This window comes from Mustela erminea, chromosome 7, assembly GCF_009829155.1.
Source record: "Mustela erminea isolate mMusErm1 chromosome 7, mMusErm1.Pri, whole genome shotgun sequence".
NCBI classification, from domain to species: Eukaryota; Metazoa; Chordata; class Mammalia; order Carnivora; family Mustelidae; genus Mustela; species Mustela erminea.
The window spans coordinates 141,314,364-141,333,747 of record NC_045620.1 but is presented as its reverse complement, the minus strand read 5'-3'; the positions used below and the strand labels follow the sequence as shown (position 1 = coordinate 141,333,747).

The 19,384-nt window shown below is 50.9% G+C and overlaps 1 protein-coding gene across 2 annotated transcripts in view; it reads right to left on the bottom strand.

Moving 5' to 3' along the window:
• Nucleotides 1-622: 622 nt before the first annotated feature.
• Nucleotides 623-19,384, bottom strand: part of SH3YL1 (SH3 and SYLF domain containing 1) — a 34,498-nt gene continuing 15,736 nt past the window's right edge. The window contains exons 3-10 of one of the 2 annotated variants that reach the window (XM_032353479.1): nucleotides 18,492-18,605; nucleotides 15,329-15,393; nucleotides 12,658-12,770; nucleotides 11,580-11,708; nucleotides 10,017-10,185; nucleotides 8,711-8,778; nucleotides 7,349-7,401; nucleotides 623-1,465 (exon numbers count right to left, since the gene is read on the bottom strand). In XM_032353479.1, coding sequence (XP_032209370.1) covers nucleotides 1,275-1,465; nucleotides 7,349-7,401; nucleotides 8,711-8,778; nucleotides 10,017-10,185; nucleotides 11,580-11,708; nucleotides 12,658-12,770; nucleotides 15,329-15,393; nucleotides 18,492-18,605 — 902 coding nt within the window. In that variant the 3' untranslated portion in view covers nucleotides 623-1,274. Of the gene's footprint in view, nucleotides 1,466-7,348; nucleotides 7,402-8,710; nucleotides 8,779-9,970; nucleotides 10,186-11,579; nucleotides 11,709-12,657; nucleotides 12,771-15,328; nucleotides 15,394-18,491; nucleotides 18,606-19,384 lie in introns of both variants that reach the window. The other variant, XR_004288090.1, reaches the window with a different exon arrangement.

The following is a 19,384-nucleotide window of genomic DNA, read 5'->3' as shown; positions in this document are numbered from 1 at the left end:
TACAAATTTCCAGGCATAAGAGAAACAAGTTCCAGGTCGAGTGTCCAGCATGGTGACTAAGTTCGGTAATATTGTATTAGATAACTGAGATCTGCTGAGAGAGGAGAACATCACTGTTCTCACCAAAAAGTAAATAAATACATAAAATACTTGAAATGATGGGGGCGCCTGGGTGGCTCAGTGGGTTAGAGCCTCTGCCTTCAGCTCAGGTCATGATCCCACGTCCTGGGATCGAGCCCCGCATCGGGCTCTCTGCTCAGCAGGGAGCCTGCTTCCCTTCCTCTTTCTTCCTGCCTCTCTGCCTGCTTGTGATCTCTGTGTGTCAAATTAATAAATAAAATCTTTAAAAAAAAATACTTGAAATAATGATGGGTTAATTAACTCGGTGGGACCTTCCGCAGTGCATCTGTACATCAAACCATCACACTGTGGTCTTTAAATACTACTACTACTACTGCTACTACTATTAAATAAACACCAGTGTATTTGTCAAGCATGTATTAGTAAACCCAAAAAGAAAACAAGTCGGGCAGCCAATCACCGTGCTGGGTTTTAACCTTCAGGCCAACCACAGGACCTCTTACTTTACACAGAGAAAGTGCGAAAAATAAGACATTAACTTATCATTTAAAGAACATTTATTTAGGCACAACTAGGCCATGTCAGCATAAGTTGATTCTCCTACTACAAATGAATAAACATAACCTCATGCAGAAGAAAAGTCCATGTCACCTTTGTTCAATGCAGAGCAGCTGAAATTCGCAACAGCAGGTCTCTGCCACCAACACACACAGAGGTGGTTTTTAGGAAATAAAGATCATCTTTAAGGATTCACACTCTAGCTTGCACCTACAACTAGGATTACTAAATACCTTCCTTAAGCAGATTCCTTCTTCTCTAGGCACTTTGCAAATAGAAATACATGAGTCGGTATTCACAGCCTGCCCCTAAGATCCTCAATTAGAATAAGCAATTACCACATACAGAGCCACTTGCGGGCTTAGCGATGCTTGAAAGGAACACAGAAGGACTGTGACCATATGAATTGGAGTATATTAACTATTAAATAGGATGTGTGATAAAATTAGTATGAAGTATTTAAACGTATGTAAGTTAACCAGTTATAGAGAGAGAAAAAATCTTTTACATATTTGATAAAAGTTTAAGAAGAAGAGCCGTATTTTAAAACTTAAACACTGCCTAACTGCAGAGTAAATCCTGTCCGTGGAGAAATGAATGTTTTATAATTCTCAAAGAAGAAAATAATATAAACTTTAATTCATGGCAACATAGTTGGCTGGAAAAATACCAGTTTGACCTCGAAGCTTTCCCTCCCACCAATCGAACTGTGAGTCTGTTTTTGATATAACTGTGATTCTGTCTCCGGCTTGAAAATTCAAGTCCCCAGGCTGTTGTCCCTCGAAAGAATACAACGCCGTCACTTCCACGGGCTCGTCCAGATAGCCTGGAACAAACAAGCAGAGGTACTTAGACTACGCACACGTCTGATGGGAAAGCCTGGGAAGGGTGTGGGGCTAAGACGTAAATTAACTTCCGTACTTGATACTCTAATGCCTTCGCACATGGGGTCTGTGAGATTTTCATCCTATTATTAAACTCGTGTTTTTCTTCTTCAAAAAGAGCAAGTGTTTGGTAATACTTCCTAAATCCACACAAGTCAAACTGCATACTATTATATACTTGACTATGCATTTAGCAAATATCTGTGGTTGTAATTGTTGGACTTCTGAATGATCTCCAAGATACCACCACAAGCCAACCCTTGAACACGGTGGGCGCTTACACATGGAATTTTTTTGTGATTAACAGTATGATAATATAAATGTATTTCCTCCTTCTTTCCTTTTTTAAAAAAATTAATTTATTGACTTGACAGCACAAGACAGCACTGGCAGAGGGAGAAGCAGACTTCCCGCAGAGCAGGGAGCCCCGAGCGGGACTCGATCCCAGGAGCCAGGACATAGAATCAAAAGTGATATGTGGATTTTCAGCTGCTTGGGGTTTGGTGCCCCCAAATGCCAAGCCCCACATTGTTCAAAGCTCAACTGTATTTACATTTTCCCCCTTTTAATCGAATGGTCATTGTGGCTTCCATGAACTGTAGCTGTTAGAGAAAAACACATTTATGGTCACGATTGTATCATACAGGATTTAATTGAAAAACCATGCTCCAGGATGGAAGTAGACATTATTACGCTAAGGGAAATAAGTCAGTCAGAGAAAGACAAATATCCTATGAGCTCACTCGTATGTGGAATTTAAGAAACAAATGTGCAAAGGAAGAAAAAAGAGAGAAACACACAGAAACCAAGGAACAGACCCAGACTCTAAACTCTAGAGAAATATCGTTCCCCGAGGGGCAGTGGGTAGGACAGGGATTGAAGAGAACGCGTATCGTGCTGAAAAACAACACAGAATGTTAAAGAGAACAGAACAGGAACTGCGCTCAGGAGCCGTTGGTTTTGAGGGCTCCGACTCCGAGGCACTTTGCCGGTTCAGGAGCGCTTTCCCCACAGGCTTCACCGCTGCTCGCTCTACACTGTCGGAACAGAGACAAAACTCAAACCAGCACAAGAAGAAGGTCCGCATATGCTTAATCAGAGTTTCTCTCTCTCTCTTTTTTAGGATTTTATTTATTTGACAGAGCTCATAAGCAGGCAGAGCAGCAGGCGGGGTTGGGGCGGCGAGCAGGCTTCCTGCCAAGCAGAGAGCCCGATGCGGGGCTCGATCCCAGGACCCTGAGATCATGACCTGAGCCGATGGTAGAGGCTTAACCCACTGAGCCACCCAGGCGCCCCTTAATAAGAGTTTCAACATAATGTGTAAAATTTTTTATATTGTGTTAGGAAGAAAATACTTTGAGAACTAAGGAGTTATTACGAGTAAAAAACAGTAACTTTAAGAACTGTGCACCAGCAAAAGAAATATAGAGAAATAGATACTTTCTGTTCATTCATCCTTGTGTGCATTTTAGGCAATTCGATGGTTGTTAAATGCGTCTTAGTAGAGGCACACTGAAAACATAAATAACCGAATTCTGAAACTCAGTTACTTATTTAACCCGATAATACTATAATAAAAGATAAACCAAATTTGGCTTGTTGGTAAGAAATAAAAAGTCAAGACTTGAGTTACACCGCACTGAGCGAGATTCACCGTGTGTCACCCACACACGGCGTGCGACAGTCCTTCCCGTGAGAGCGGTGCCCCGGGGTTGTCCGAGTCCAGCGGAAACAACCCCAGCAGCAACCCAGGGTCACATCACAGAGACTCTGGGGGTCGTTATTTTTTCTACCACAGACATGCTCTGTTTTTGTAATTTATACCATGTGTACTTGCAGTCTGTCCATTTTAAGGAAGAAGGGCAAACGTGTGTCACCGAAAAGAAGAATCCTGATGCAGCCTGGGTATCATCGAGACCAGCGGAGTGACAGCCAACACACACTAACGAGCCCTCCGTTCCTCTGCGTGTGACAAGCGCAGCAGGACACCGAGCCAGTCCTCACAACAGGCCTCTCTGTCATTAAACCAGAGGAATGCAAGCTGGTGTGAGAGGGAACGTAGTTCTGAACAGCATCTTCCCATCAGCTTACTCACCACCCACACACGAACCTCAACCTCTTCAACCCCAGTTAACGGACACCCTCAAGACTCCTCCTCTCCCGTCTCCAGACGTCTCGGATGACACAAAGCACAATTGTAGGAGCCCCAGTGAGCATCAGGGAATGTGCTGGAAGTCATCGCCATCTCAGCAGCCACGTGTCGCACAACTTTAAGACGTCCGAAGGGACGAGGGCAACGGTGACAGGTGCTGCCTCTGAGCTGTACCTTCCAGATGCACGAAGGACAAAGTGCTGATGGGAACATGGTGCGAGGGCAGAGCGAGCGGTTCCGAGAGAAGGCGGCGGCACCGCGGGGCTTCCCCGACCCAAACTCTGGGCAGACATGAGGCAGAGGGGGCGGGGATCGTGGCTGGTAGAGCGAGGAGCAGTACGGGCAGGACAGGCAGCCAGGGGGAGCCCCAGAAGACTCAGAAGCTGAAGCCGTTTCGGGGAAAATCCACACCAAGAACACAAGGCGGGGAGCCCAGCCCGAATGAAGGCCCTGGAGGCTGCAGCCCGCAGGCCCCGCAGGCCCCGCAGGCCAGGCCCTACTGCTGCTTCTTCCGGCAAAATGACTTAAAGTTCTCCTTTGCTGTAAATATTCGAGATATTCCCACAAGGAAAAGTTTAATGCCCACAAAATAGCTTATTTAAAAAAAAAAAAAAAGTGGGCCTTTTTCTTCCGGGAGGGGGGTTGGACCTTTCAGAAAGGGAAAGCCCCCCAGGGACCACGGAAACCGGCCCCACTGCTGATGAAAATATCTGGCATTCACAGATGCCTTCCCTTCTGAGTGATACAGGCCTTCTAGTTTCCTATTCCTGTGCTCAAGAAATACGGAGGCTTGGGCGCCTGGGGGGCTCCATGGGTAAAGCCTCTGCCTTCAGCTCAGGTCATGATCTCAGGGTCCTGGGATCGAGTCCGGCATCGGGCTCCCTGCTCAGGGGGGAGCTTGCTTCCCCCTCTCTCTCTGCCTCCTTGTGATCTGTCAAATAAATTAAAAAAAAAAAAAAAAAAGACAGAAAGAAATATGGAGGCTCTTTGAAGCAATTTGCCATTTTCCTCATCATATCCAACTTGAATTCAAACACAGGTTACTCTTCTCTCCCAGGTCAGACCCACAACAGGAAACAGATCACAGGCCCCAGGGACAGGCAGCTGCCCTGAGGCTTCTAATTAGAGAGGCCACGTCTACTGGGTCTCACTGTGTCGTCCTTCCCTGTCTGCATCATGTAGCCATAGGTAAGCAGCGTCTCTGGCCCCAACACGGTTCAGGAAAGGAATCCCAGCCTTCGGGAGGGCGTCTCAAGGCAAGCGGAAGTAAGAGCACAGGCACGTCCTCGGTTTCGGGTACATTTAATACAGCAGTGAGCTGCATGACTGACCTAAGTCTCCAGGTCGGGGGTGGGGGTCTATCACTGTGGGGACCACATCCTCTGGAAGAGGATGACAGTCCCTGGGGACTGAGGCAGACAAGGCCACAAGGTGAGCCCACCAGAACCAGCCGCTCTCAGATGGTAACATCTGGGGCATGTGTGCTTGTCGCAACTGGGGCAGGAGTCCTATCGGCACAGACTGACTCAGCCCAGGGCACCCTGCAGCACAGGATGGCCCCCACGGTGGACGTGTCCAGACTGTCACTGACAACTACAGGGCGAATGGGGGGGGATGGTGAAGACTGACACAGGAGGGCACGGGGACAAGGTACAGTAAATCAGGCTGTGCACCTGCAAGGCTGTCTCGCTGAGACACCCAAGCACCAGACAGCTGGAGCTTCCAAATGGTAGAACAAAAGTACACGCAGTTAGGAGAATCACTGCCTTCCCCAACAGCCATGCAGAAGTGCAGCTGGTCAGCGTGTATGGGTCAGGCAGAGAGCAAGCCCGCGGTGGCCTGGACGTCCTGGTAGGTCGTGTTTAACTTGAGGTTCAGGCCTGTGCCCTGTGCTTTTTCTCTGCAGCAGTGCTTGGCCAGGATGTAAGAAAGTCCTTGCTAAGAACTGAACTGGTTTGACAGCTGCTTTAAAAAAAACAAAACAAAACAAAACAAACAAAACGAAACAAAAAACAAAAAAACCCCCCACAATCATGTAAAGTAAGTTTTATTTTAAAAATAGACTTTAAATCTTCCTTTCCATTTTTTTTTCTTCAACATCCCTTATATTTGGAGAAAGTTATCCCAGTACCAAATTAATTTGTACAAACAAATTAATTCACCCTATACTCAAATATATAAACAAAACCTGATCGGCCAAGAACTGTCTGTGGTCGCATGACCAGTGCTCAACGTCCGAGCCTGATTCCAGAGCCCACTCAGGGTTTGCTTCTTCTAACTTCACACCGCCCTCAGTGCCGTTGAGGGGTGTTTCTAACATTCCCGAGGCACCCAGCCTGCGGGCACAGGCCCTTAGAGAACCCTGTGGAAAGGGGGTCACCTCTACTTCCGCTGTCCCTTGTCCTTCAGTGTCCCCGCTGGCCCCCTCTTCCTCAGCAACTCAGCTTGTCTGTTGACCTCAAATTTAAGAACCGCTTTAACTGCAAGCTATTTAAGTGTAGGTCTAATTCCAGCAGAGTCTCCTGAAATACCGCGACATAAAGTTCTAGTCGTGTATGCTACTCGGGTATAAGCATTTACATGTTCGCCCCTTTTGCTTCTGAAGGGTATGTATGTCCCACGGTCAAATTACTGGCAAGGTCAGTAGTCTCCAGCCGGCTGCAAATCACATTCAAGAGAGCAAACTACATTTTAAAAACTTCTTAGTGTTTTACCGCTGTGCGGGAGACCACCGCCCAGCGTGCTCAGACCGTCAATCCCGGCGGCGGCCCCTCAGACGCAGGGCGACCGCAGCTTTCCCGGACACCGCCCGGCGGGAAGTGGGCTCCACACCGGGGAAGCCAGGCTGAAAGCATGTGGGAAGTCAGAAGCGACTGCACCAGGAAAGCATCACTTCTGTGGAAGGAACTGTGCTTACCAGACATTTTTGAAATATCTTTACTAATTAAAACCAAAATGTGTACTTAGCTACCTTGAGGTCCGTTTCCATGAAAGCAGTGATGCCCCGTAGTTTACTTTCCCAGGAGTATGGGGTTCTGTGACTCCAGTGACAAAAGGTGACGGGAGAAAATAAACGGGCTATGCGACAACTGGTTCACCTTTGCCCTCATTTTGTGTCCCATTCACATTTCTAAATAATTGCTTAATTCCCCAGGAACATCTTGTTAAGAATACTGAAGTAAGACAGCAAATCCTAGTAAGTTTTAGGTAGTTGCCAATAACGGCAAAATATCTGAACATGAAAAAAAAAAAAATCCTTAAAATATACAAAAATATCCACGGGGCTAAAACCTGGACAAGATGTGATGATGATGAAGTTGCAATTCACAATGAACAAACCTTGTCATTCTATGGTGACCAGATCGTAGAAGATCCTGCGGTTTGTCCTCCCACGGCCCCTGCGAGTCAGAGGGGCTCCGTCCCAAGCTGGGGTGCCAGCCTCTCAGCCCGCAGGACCTGCGCAGGTGCCCCCCACGGTCCCGTCGCCCTCCTCAGGGCGGACGAGTGCCACCAGGAGAGCGAAAGCACTTTCCTACGAAGGCCGCCCCTCCCAAGCAGGAAGAGGCGCGTGGCCCGAAGTGCTGCCATCCCAGGGCTTTAGACAACACCGTGTCCTTAGCGTGGGACCGTAGGACGCGGGTGAGTCATTTTATCACACAGATGTCGTACTTACCAACTGTCTGCGGAAGGCCGGGAAGTTCAGGGTAGAGCTTGCACTTGTGTCCGCTACCTGCAAAACAGGGACACCGGGCGGCATCGAGAAGACGTGTTAGCATATCGCACCTAAGAGCCGTATCTTCACTGCCGACGATTGCTGGAAACATTACTTTATCACAGTTTAAACCCAGAAAGTAGCCCCGCCATCGGGCAGGGGGTCGCCCTCTGCTACTGCAGGGTCAGAAACGCCGCGACCACAGCGCTGACCTGGGCTCCAGGGTCGCCGGGCACACGCATCTTCTCCCCGGAAGCGACCACGAGCGACCCGCGCGTTTTCCGAGGGTGCAGCCCCCAGGGCAGTGGTTTTCCGACATCCTCGTCTGCTCAATTCAAACTAATTTTCAAATGGCTCGTGTTCGTGCACATTTTTAATTAACACCCAAACGGTTCAACGGGACCCTAAAACCCGCAGACGGCCCTCCGGGGCCGAGTTCAGCCGCAGTTGCAGAAGCCGGGCGGTCGCCTCGCCCCGGGGGTCACGGCGTCACAGCAGGAAGAGGACCGCGCCGGCCCCTGTCCCCGCAGGCCGCGGAGCCGTGTGGAGTCCGCGCCGGGGCGGGAGCGCCGTCGGGCGGCGGGAGACCTCCCCGCGCGCGCCCGTCTTCCGGGACTTGGGAAACGCCACGGGCTCTACCGACCGCGTGCGGGTCAGACCAGGTGCGGGTCAGACCGCATGCAGCCGCCCAGGGTCCGAACAAACGTCGACGCGGGCCGCGTCTCCCTCCTCAGCGGCGAGGCCACGCAGACGAGTCAGCACCGGAGTCGGACCCAGGCCAGTGCGCGGCCGCGGACAGGAGGTGCGGGGTTAGGGGCGGGTTACGAGATGGGAGCGAAGAGCAGCTGGTCCTGGGCACCTCCCCGGGGCTCCCTTCAAGCCAGTGGCCCCGTGAAGGGGCGGGACGCGGCGCCGGAGCAGGGAGCGGGGGGGGGGGGGGGGGGGGGGCTCGAGTCCTTCGGCGCCTCCTCCCGGACCTGCCGGTTCCCCCCGGCGAGGACCGCCACGTCCGCCCACGGGTCTCTCCGCGGCTGACCGACGGTCGATCGGAGCCGGCCGGAGTCGGGCCCCGCCTCCGCGCTCCGAGGCTCGCGGGAAGCGTCGCCCCCTTCAGCGGCGGCCCCGGGCACGCGACCCTCTGCGCCGGGGAGGCAGGACCCCGGGCGTGACCGTCCTACGGACCTGCGAGGGACGAGGGGCGGAGGCCGAACCCTGTGGTCCTGCAAGTCGGCTCGACGCGGACGGCCCGGGGGACACCGGAGCTCCCGAGGACGCGCGCGGGACAACCGCGCGCAGTAACGCGCCTGCGTCGCGACCAAGGACTTACTTCCGGGGCCCTGTGCGGGGGGCGGCTGCGGTCCCGGCGTCGGCGCGGGAGGCACGTCTGTCGCCTGCAGCAGCACAAAGAGAAAACATGGAAGCACGAATTCACGTCGGCGCATCCAAGGGCAGAGTAACCCGGTTCACCTGCGGAGAAGAGCGCCCGCATGGCCCGCGCACTCCTCGGGGCCACACTCGGCTGACCCGGGGCCACGCGACAGGGCTGCGGGGGACTCTTCTGTCGCGGGAAGCTCGCCTCAGCCACGGTCCGGGGAGTGGGGCAGGGTCAGCGGAGGCTCCGCGCATCCGGTCACGCTGCGCCACGGGGTCCGCGCTGGGGCTCCGCGCCCAAAGCCCCTGCCCTTCGCGGCCTCGGCGTGGCCGTCGTGGGCGTCGCTGTCTCCCGCTCGCAGCCACACGCCGGGGCAGGCGACTGCAGGAGACGAGCGACGCTTCGCCCTGAAGCTGCCACCGAGGACGCGTCCGAGTTCGACGTGTCCCCGAGGACGTCATGTGACTGGACGTGAGTGCGAAGTCGGGGGTTCCGGGGGGCTGAGGTCCGGAGCGGCCCGCGCTCCAGAGCCACCGTCCTGGGACCGCGGGGACACGCACCGCAAAGACATGAATCGCGGGGACACGGGACCACAGGGACATGGGACCACAGGGACACGGGACCACGGGGACATGCACCGCAGGGACACGCACCGCGGGGACCCGGGACCACAGGGACACGCGCCGCGGGGACACGGGACCGCGGGGACACGGGACCGCGGGGACCCGGGACCGCGGGGACACGCACCACGGGGACACGCACTGCGGGGACACGCACCGCGGGGACACGCGCCGCGGGGACACGGGACCGCGGGGACACGCACCGCGGGGACACGCACCGCGGGGACACGGGGCCGCGGGGACACGGGACCACGGGGACACGGGGCCGCGGGGACACGGGACCGCGGGGACACGCGCCGCGGGGACACGCACCGCGGGGACACGCGCCGCGGGGACACGGGGCCGCGGGGACACGGGACCACGGGGACACGCGCCGCGGGGACACGGGACCACGGGGACACGGGGCCGCGGGGACACGGGACCGCGGGGACACGCGCCGCGGGGACACGCACCGCGGGGACACGCGCCGCGGGGACACGGGGCCGCGGGGACACGGGACCGCGGGGACACGGGACCGCGGGGACACGCGCCGCGGGGACACGGGACCACGGGGACACGCGCCGCGGGGACACGCGCCGCGGGGACACGCGCCGCGGGGACACGCGCCGCGGGGACACGGGACCACGGGGACACGCACCGCGGCCCGCCTCCGCTCCCGCGCGGCTCTCCGGGCGTTGGCTCGCTGTCCGTCGCGCTCGTACTTGGCGGTGAAGGAGTCGAGGACCTCATAGAGCTCGTCCGCTTGCGCGGGCCGCGGCGCTTCTCCAAAGAGCAGGTCGTAGGCTCGGACGTCGCGACAGTAAAACCTGGTGGAACGGGTCGGAGGCGGCACTTAGGGACCCGCGGCTTCTCCGGAGTCCGGGTCGGGCCGCCCCTGCGCACAGGCCGTTGGCGCCGCTCGCGCTTCCCGCGAACTCGTCCCGCCCCCGCGCGCCCCCGCGCGCCCCTCGGAGCCCGTCCCGGAAGCCCTCGGGCGCGCGTCGCTGATCGCGTGCACGTGCACACGCTCACACACGTACACACGCGTGTGCAAGGTCCCCCCCTGAAGCCGACGCACCTCGAAGCGCACACTCTGTACAGGTTTTGACATTTCAGCTCCGCACGACGCCGCAGCTGCCTCGGTCCGCGTGACACGGACTCGCCCCGCGGCCGAAGACGTGCGTTCGCTTTAGTCTACTCCGGCCTACGGGAAATCCGCCCAAAGGCCCAGAACCCAGTTTCTACCAGAATTCCTCCTCCTCGTTCCTCCGGCTCATCAAACCAGAAGGAAAACCTCCGCAAACCCCGCTGTCCGCTTCCTCCGACTTCCCGCGGCCGCGCGGACGGGCGGACGGACAGACGGACGGACGGCCGGACCGGGCGCTGGGGATCTCGCAGGGACGGCCCGGTCGCCTCTGCGCAGGCTCCCGTCCGGGGCTCGCTGTGGCCCCCCCGGCCCCCCCGGGCTCCCAGCCCCGGACGCGGACAGGCTCTGGGGAAGTGGCTCGGTCTGTCGGCCTCTGTCGGGGCAGCCGGACTCACAGTTTGGGGAAAAACTAGCCAGTTTAGAGTACAAGTTCTTCACCCGTTAGAGAATGTCTAAATCTCCCCTATTTACATTTCCTTTCAGTGTCCCAAGGGTCCCTGTTCAGGCGCCACCCCCGTGCCCCTCAGTGCCCGCCACAGGCTCTCAATCCCTTCGTAAAAATCAGAATTCGTCTCAGTTTTATGCAAGAAAGACAAAGCGTCATAGCAGACAGCCTCTCGTATTAGGAACATCTGACTGACCTACAAGGTGCATGAAACAAACTTGGTGAATATTATGGAGCCACTGACTCATATTTAAGATTCTTCTACTGCTAAGTGGGAAAGAAAAGGACTCGTAATTGTTGTGACCAGAATCGTATGTGGCCAAACAAGGGGAAGGGATGCTCAGGAAAACACTGTAAGGCAATAAAGCAAGAAGTGAGTCATGTTACTCTTAAAGAAGTAGAATGGCTTTTTTTAAAATAATTTTTTGTCTCTTCTATATTTTCTTAAGTACATGTTACTTCATACCGAATCTTTAAATAAATAAATGCACAGTTGGAGTCGAATGCTGTGTTAGAAATGAACACACAAGGTTACTCTGTAAACTCTGAGCCACAACACGGACCTCGGAGGGGTCACTTTTCTCATCACGCTTTCCTGAAACCGGTGAGAATTACTTGGCCTGACTTACTTCCGATTAGTGTCTTTCCTTTCAATCAAACAACTGCCCTCTAAAGATACGCCAGCAAAGAGCCCTCTTGATTTGCAGTACGTAAAGACAGCGGCAGAGCTTCTCAGGGCCACGTTTCCTTCTAAATTCCTGCAAAAGAGAAGGTTTTGCGTCCTGGAGTCCGGCGGGCCGGGCCCTAAGATGACATGCGCAGCACTGCACTGCAGGTCACTTCGCTAGAGGACAGATCTTGTCCTGTCTGTCCTTCACGTGCCTTTCTGTTGTCCTTCCTGCTCTCCTGGGCTACTCGTGCTTAGTGTGGGCTAGAGCAGGGACAGGGCATGGGGAAGGGCACGGTATGTAAAACCATTATAAAAGGCTGTGCTGATTCGGAGGACTGTATTGTACCAAACACACGGAAAGCGGATACTTTCCAACTTTGTCTCCCTTTCTTGAAACAGGAATGTACCTTTTAAGAGTACTAAGGACTGTGGGTTCTTCTTACACTGAGTATTTTCATGGAATTTAGAAACCTTTCTAGAAGACTGCATGGTCTGAGTTTTCAGCATTTCTATATTGCTTGAATGACCCCAAAATAGTTGTACACTACTTAGTTGCAACTACTTAGTTGTAACTAAGTACACCAGCAAACTCCATTAACAGAGGGGTAAAATGCACTCTATGTACTATACATACTACTCTAGTGAAAAGCTTCTATTTCCAATTTTCCATAATTCAGTCTGAAGAAAGTCTTTTTTCTTTCTTGATCAATGCTGCCTTTTACCAGTTAATTAAATTGGACTTGGCTCCTTCAGAGCTCAAAGGTAAATTTTATGTTCCATCCCAGTAGATATAATGGCCTACGTTTCTGAAGTATTCAGTTTTTTTTGTTTGTTCCAGTTTCAGATTTTCTCATTTTAATCACACTGGCTGTACTTTACAAATTTCTTATTTCCAAACAACCTCAAACCCTCCGGGACATATATAAACCATAAACCAGTTTCGTTTCAATTGAAGCTTCTTCTTAGGGCAAAACCATGTATAATCTTTAAACCATTACTATCCAACAGCTGTCCAGAAAGTACTTTATGGTACTCACCTTCCCAGGGGCCCAACTGCCACAGTAAAATTCCCTCCAAGGGTCAGGTTACCACCTTTTGCAAAAGCTTCTACTGCTCTGTCATAATTCAAAATTATTACCAAATCTGATACCTGAAAATGAAGAGACCCATTTCTTTAAAAATAATTATGTACAAATGTCATTTAAAATATATGCTGATTGAAACTCAAAATATATACCATATGATGTAGCAAGAATTTCAGTGTAGACAGTGAAAGAAAAAGAGAGAAGAATCATTTTCATTTTGAGCAGAGGGCGTAAGCCATGGCTCTTTCCACGGGTTAGCACAGCAAACACCGCTGAGCATTCACTATGCGCCAAACCCATACTGGGGGGCTCCGTGCACATTCCCGGTCCTCTTGGCAGGCTTGTGATGTAGGCAGGGACAGAGGTCTAGTGAGGTGACTGGACTGTCACGGTGAGAGCTGGAAGAGATCCGACAGAGGTTGTCTCCCTTCGACTACACATGCCAAGAAAGGCAACCAGCTAGGACTCAGGGCGTAAGATCCAGGGTCCTCAGTGACATTTCCACACTGAAGTCCCTGGCAAGGTCACGTGTCTACACTGATAAAGAGCATGTCGTCCACTTTCTTTTAGGGGCAGAAATTCAGAATAACAGAAGGAAGCTAGTTAACTATTAGTTCATGCCCCTACTGACTTAATTCTCTAAGTAAAAGCAAAAGTCAGAATGTGGGAATAATGCCCCAGACAAGCCAGCATGGAGGAGGTGCTCCCCACCACTGCACAGAGCCCAGTGCGAGCCCAGAAGTGTGGAGAGCCCTCGGGGCTGGAGGCCCAAGCCCGCAGCGTTCTGGCCACTCTGCACCTCTCACCTGTTCCTGCGCACACTCACTTACCCTCTGAAGACCAAGGGTGTGTGTCACATACACCCTAGAAAAGGAAAGGCATACTGACTGAGGCTAAGAATTTGGGCTAAAAATCTAGCTCTTTGGGTCTGAATTCTACTTCTGCCTCTTGCACATGATGGGATCTTAGGCAAACAATTGAGCATCTTGAAACCTTAGCTCGTTCCTCTGTTTTAAGGTGGGTATGGTAACAGGAGCCACGTCCGTACGTAGACTCTGCATACACGCAGGCACGTGCAGAGACACGCGTACAGTTGTGTAAAGGGTTAGCCGAAATCCTCTGTAAAGCCTGGTGTGTTCACCACAACTCAATAAAACATGAAAAGGCCAAACAAACTGGTGTTTCAAAGACTACTTAGTTCATATAGTTCTTTAATGTTTTCTAATGTTTTCAAATCAATTTTTCATGGGACCTACAGAAGATACCACCAAAAGAGACCGCGCTTGAGAAGACCTAATAGAGATCCCAATACAAGTAGGTTCTTTTAAAAATGCTTAATTTGGATTTTATGAAAAAAATACAGTTGAGTTCCACAGCACGAACTAAGTACACCACCAAACTGACTTCTAGGAAATACTTCACCGTGAGTCCTATCAACTGTTATTTCCACCTCACATGTGGACAGTTTCTAAAGACTGCAGGGTCAAATAATACAGAATTACCTAGCATTTTTAAGCAAAATAAAGTAATTTTTTCCCATGATTGTGTGAGCTATCTCTTACGTGCATTTTCAGGTAATACATATAAAATTGTTTTGCACAGTGCTTGGTGTGTACACACGCAGAGAGCACACAGCTCTGGCTCCGACCGTGTGACTACCTGACTGGTCCTGTCCTCTGCACCTGTGGCATCGCAGTATAATTAAGGGAAAACTCTAAAAGTCAGTTAAAGAAAAAAAAAAATGACCCTTTAATTTTCTGGGTCACCTCAATTCAGCTCTCTCTGAAGAAGAGCAAAATGACCCTGTGTTCCTTGGTGATGTCGCTTATGAGGGAACCAGGTCAAAGCTCCACAGAGGTGGGAGAGGGGCCAGGCTCTAGGTTCGTTTCCACAACTTAGAGGAAAAGCAAACAGATTCCCTGAAAGAAAACTGGCAAGAGAGCAAGTAGACAGTGTAAAACAGACACCCGGAAACGGGGTCAGCTTTCCTAGGAGGTCTGCAGTGAGGTGTCACTGCGTAAGATGCCAGCTCTGCCGTTAAATTTAACCCTTTCGTTAAAGAATGAAGCAAGCCCAATCCCCCTGCAGGAGAAGTTGGTGGAGGCGTGATAACCCCAGACGACCCCCAGGAACAGGGTGCTGTGGCCGGGAGCCCACCTGAGAGGCCGTCATCACCAGGAGCCAAGTCACAAAACGAAACCATGCAAAGTGGGCATTTGAAGTAATCTGCAGGCCGGACGGGGCACAACCGCGGGGCTACCGCACCTGAAGGCACACTGTGTGAAGCCTGGTGCGCCCGGGGCCCGAGCTCTACAGCCCAACGTGGACATCAGCAGCCCTGCGAGCCCAAGCCACAGGCGGCCAAGGACAATGCGGTCCCTGTGAGGCGTATCTGTTCCAGAGATGCGCGGAAGGTGGGCACAGAGCACAGGGTGGACAGGCCGAGCCCTACTCCCTATGAAGAACACGGGAGACACCGGGCAGTCCTAAGAGGGCATCTCTCCGGAAAATGAAATACGGACTGCGTCGGTGGTGAAATGGGAACAGGAGGTTCTCGCCAGTTCTGTGCAGTAAGTTTCAGCTGCTTTTAGAGTAAACCGCAATTGTGTGTTTCCACACTTACCTCAATTCCCACTTCGAAGCCTCCACCGAGCCCAGCTATCCCAATGGCTGAAGGCGCAGACCATTCTAACAAAAACAGAGACACGGACGTTACTCTAACATTAAAGCCCCTTGGCACACAAATATGGGAAGGAAAAATGCTACAGTGAGAATGAACAGTGTTTCTTTTAAAAATAATGAGACTGTGGCATTTCTCCCTGCAATTTTAATATTACTTAATAAGAGTATATATATCTGGTTAAAAGTATTTTACTGATTACAATATCAATTCACAGCAGCATTTCACAGAGCGAGTCTACAAATGAAGGATCCACATGCATGGAAGAGCCAACGACACCATTAAATCACAGTTTGGTTTAAAGCTTTCTTTTTTGTTTTTAAGACTTTATTTATTTGACAGAAAGACAGAGATCAGAAGCAGGCAAAGAGGCAGGCAGAGAGAGAGGAGGAAGCAGGCTCCCTGTTGAGCAGAGAGCCAGATGCGGGGCTCGATCCCAGGACCCTGGGATCATGACCTGAGCCGAAGGAAGAGGCTTCACCCACTGAGCCACCCGGATGCCCCAAGGTTTAAAGCTTTCTAAGAGCTTTCATCTAGTACATTCACCCTTCTGTAGTCAAACTACTGAAAAAAATTGATTCAAGTTGCGTTTGCTTTGAGTGAAAGGTGCTAAGGTCGGAATTAGAATAATGTATTTCTGCGGGTGGGTTTCTGTTCAGAGGTTGCACACAGACAGCACCCTCCTCCAGACCCCCGGCACCTAGGAACAAACCATGGGTGAAGTTCAAAGGGTCATTGTTTCCTGCAGTATGAAGCAGCTTTTTAAAGTTCCTTCACCAACTGCTACATAAATTATGAAACTAGAGGTATATTTTTATGACAATTAGCATAGACAAATTTGTGAACAAGATATTATCTATTTCATCAAAATTCAATGTACAGAATGTTGACAAAACAACTTTAAGAAATGTGACATTGCTGGGGCACCTGGGTGGCTCAGCTGTTAAGTCTCTGCCATCAGCTCAGGTCATGATCTCAGGGTCCTGGGATCGAGCCCCGTATCGCACCCCGGGCTCCCTGCTCATTGGGGAGTCTGCTTCTGCCTCTCTCTCTGCCTGTGTCTCTGCCTGCTTGTGATCTCTCTCTCTGTCAAATAAATCATTAAAAAATCTTTAAGAAAATGTTTGAAAGGTATTAGATACTGAGGCTCACAGACTCACAAATCCACGTCCCTTAATCTTTATAAGCGCGTGTGATACTTCCAACCGCGGAACCCTCCCTACTGAACACATGTAGCATTTGACCACTGCAACTTTCAATATTTATAAGTTTTACAAAATAATTGAGGGGTATAATTCTATTTTTTAGTTAGAGCTTTATCATAGATATAAGAGAGCAAAAGGAGTCAAGAGAAGTTTATTATAATCACTTTTAAGGGTAACATAATAATAAACTGTTTCTAATGTAAATCTCTGAGGACAAAAACTGGTCTTTTTGTATCTGGTAGAACAAGAAATAGCCTACAAATTCAAGATTATTAAGATTTTAACAAGATAAATTTCCTTACACTTGAAAACTAAGTACAATAATTCCACTTGAATTAGGGAAAAAAATTAATTTGATGGGGTGAGTGTGAGATTGTGTAGATAAAGGACTTTCTGAAAGGCTTCTTGGCTTCCGAACCTAATTTTGTCTTCTAGATAACAGGATATTGCTTGGATATATTCAGAACTAATCTACCAGGCTTAGGGGAGTTTCGATTACAGAAATTAGTGTCATATAATCCCAAAGTTGTTTTCCATTTCCTATGTTAAGAACCGTCCCTGTCTGAAGACTGCCCATCTGGCCAGGATCTGGGGAATCTGCTGTTTCATCCGGGCAATTACAGACGGAGCAGCTGGCCTTCAGGATGGTGGGGAGGGAATGGAGGTAGAAAGGGCCACCTGTGGGGCACCTGGGTGGCTCAGTCGTTAAGTATCTGCCTTAGGCTCAGATCATGATCCCAGAGTCCCGGGATCCAGCCCTCATCGGGCTCCCTGCCCAGCAGGAAGCCTGCTTCTCCCTCTCCCACTCCCCCTGCTTGTGTTCCCTCTCTCGCTGTGTCTCTCTGTCAAATGAATAAATAAATAAATAATTTTTTAAAAAAGGCCACCTGAGGTTCTGAGAGACCCCGGAGGTCGTCAGGCTTCCCCCTCTGCAGATGGCACCCCTGTCCACCCCCGGGGGGAACAGCTCACAGACACTGAAGACCCTCTGAGTGGGCCTCCACTTTGTCTGGTGTGACCCAGAGGTCTCTCAGGAAAGTGTGTACAGTGCTCGAGAAGAAGGGAACTTGGTTGTTTCCAGGTCATCGACAAGGACTAAACCACGAAATGCTGGGCCACAGCTTCGGGGAGAGACTCCAACTTACTCTGGGGACACATCACAGGACACAGTGGACCTGACCACCGAGGTTCAGTGGCCACACGCCCCACAGACTCCCAGATGTATCTACGGTCATTGTCCTACACTCTCTTCCAGATTAAAATTAACTTACCTACACCAAAAAAATGTATTAAGAGAGAAATATATTCAATTATATGAGCAAAATGAGAATGTTAAGTCAGTATAAAAAGCATTTTAGTTGGTTATGACGCATGTGCGTACATTTTAAATGTTACTATAAATACCAGCTAAATCTTTGGGAATTAAGGAAAGTATGTTTTGATTTCATCTCTGACAAACCAAACGTTAGATTTCACCCCAGAAAGTGAAGCCAAATTGTATTGTCCTGATGCGCTTCCACCTTTAAAGCACAGGCTTTAAACAAAACTTCCAGGTCTTATCGTTTCCTACGGGAATAGCAGAAAGTTTCCAGATGGCTCTGATCTTCTTATCAACTCCCAGAGAACAAAAGAAAAGTTGTACCACAAAGCTGAAAATAAGACTCATATTCAACACCAGAAATGCAGATATCGTCACATTCAGTATTTGCTCCACGGAATTAGTACAAAATGTACGTAAGACGAAGCAGATGTACGCCTGCAAGCGTCGTCTAGCGTTTTAAGAGGAGAAGAGAACGGGAAACCCCCGCCTTGTGGACGGGACGTGCAGAGTGCACATTCCAGGGTGACAGCAGTAGGAGGATCCCCGCCAGGGGTGTCCAAAATGAAGACAGTCAACTTACTTCCGTCCGGAAGACGAGCCAGCACGACCCCACTGCCTCCTCTAGCAGTTACTAGAAATCCAGCTTTTATCACCGACAAAATGGCAAGGCCCTTCGCTTTAGCGATGACGTGGGCTGCAAAATTAAAGACATCAGGCAGGTGAGGTCTGGAGTGGACTTGCCTGAACAGACGGCGTTAAGCAGACAGATGCACAGAAGTTCTGACGGGCAGGACCCCAGGCTTCTCAGGACCATCTCAGTGACGCCGGTGGGCCAAAGAACAACTCGCCAGCGACACGGGGGCCCGATCGCCCCACCGCCCCATCCTTCCCTGCACTGTTTCCAACACCCACAGAACCAACGCCCAGATATGCCCACAACGGGCAACAGATGGGATTCGTGATGAGATTCTTTTAGTTGACGTGTACTAGCAGGACAAATGATTTGGAAATTTCAATTAATTGAGAATATAACTCATAAAAAACAGGTTACTGTGTTAAAGGAAATGCAATCCATACGGAACCAAGTACAAAGGAGAAAGCCAGCAAGGGTGACCTGCACACGGCAGAACCTGGGCCTCAGAGCCGCACAGCTGGTTCACCTTTTACCAACACGAAAATTACATGTGAGCACAGAAAAACGAAGTGATTCGCCACTTTAGAAGAGTTTTAGCTTTCGTTCAAGTATTCAAGTACCACGTGCATCCCAACGCACTGAGGACAGAGATTACACACTTGGTTACATCACATAGAGTGAGTTATCCGCACACGCGCCCCCCAAACACTGCCCCCCCGGATTCCCCCACACAATACTGCATCTCCCAATAACAAGGGGAGATAGCTTGATGTACTGTCCTTGGTCAAATATTCCACCAAGAAAGCCACATTAGACCTGTACTCAAATACAAGGAAATG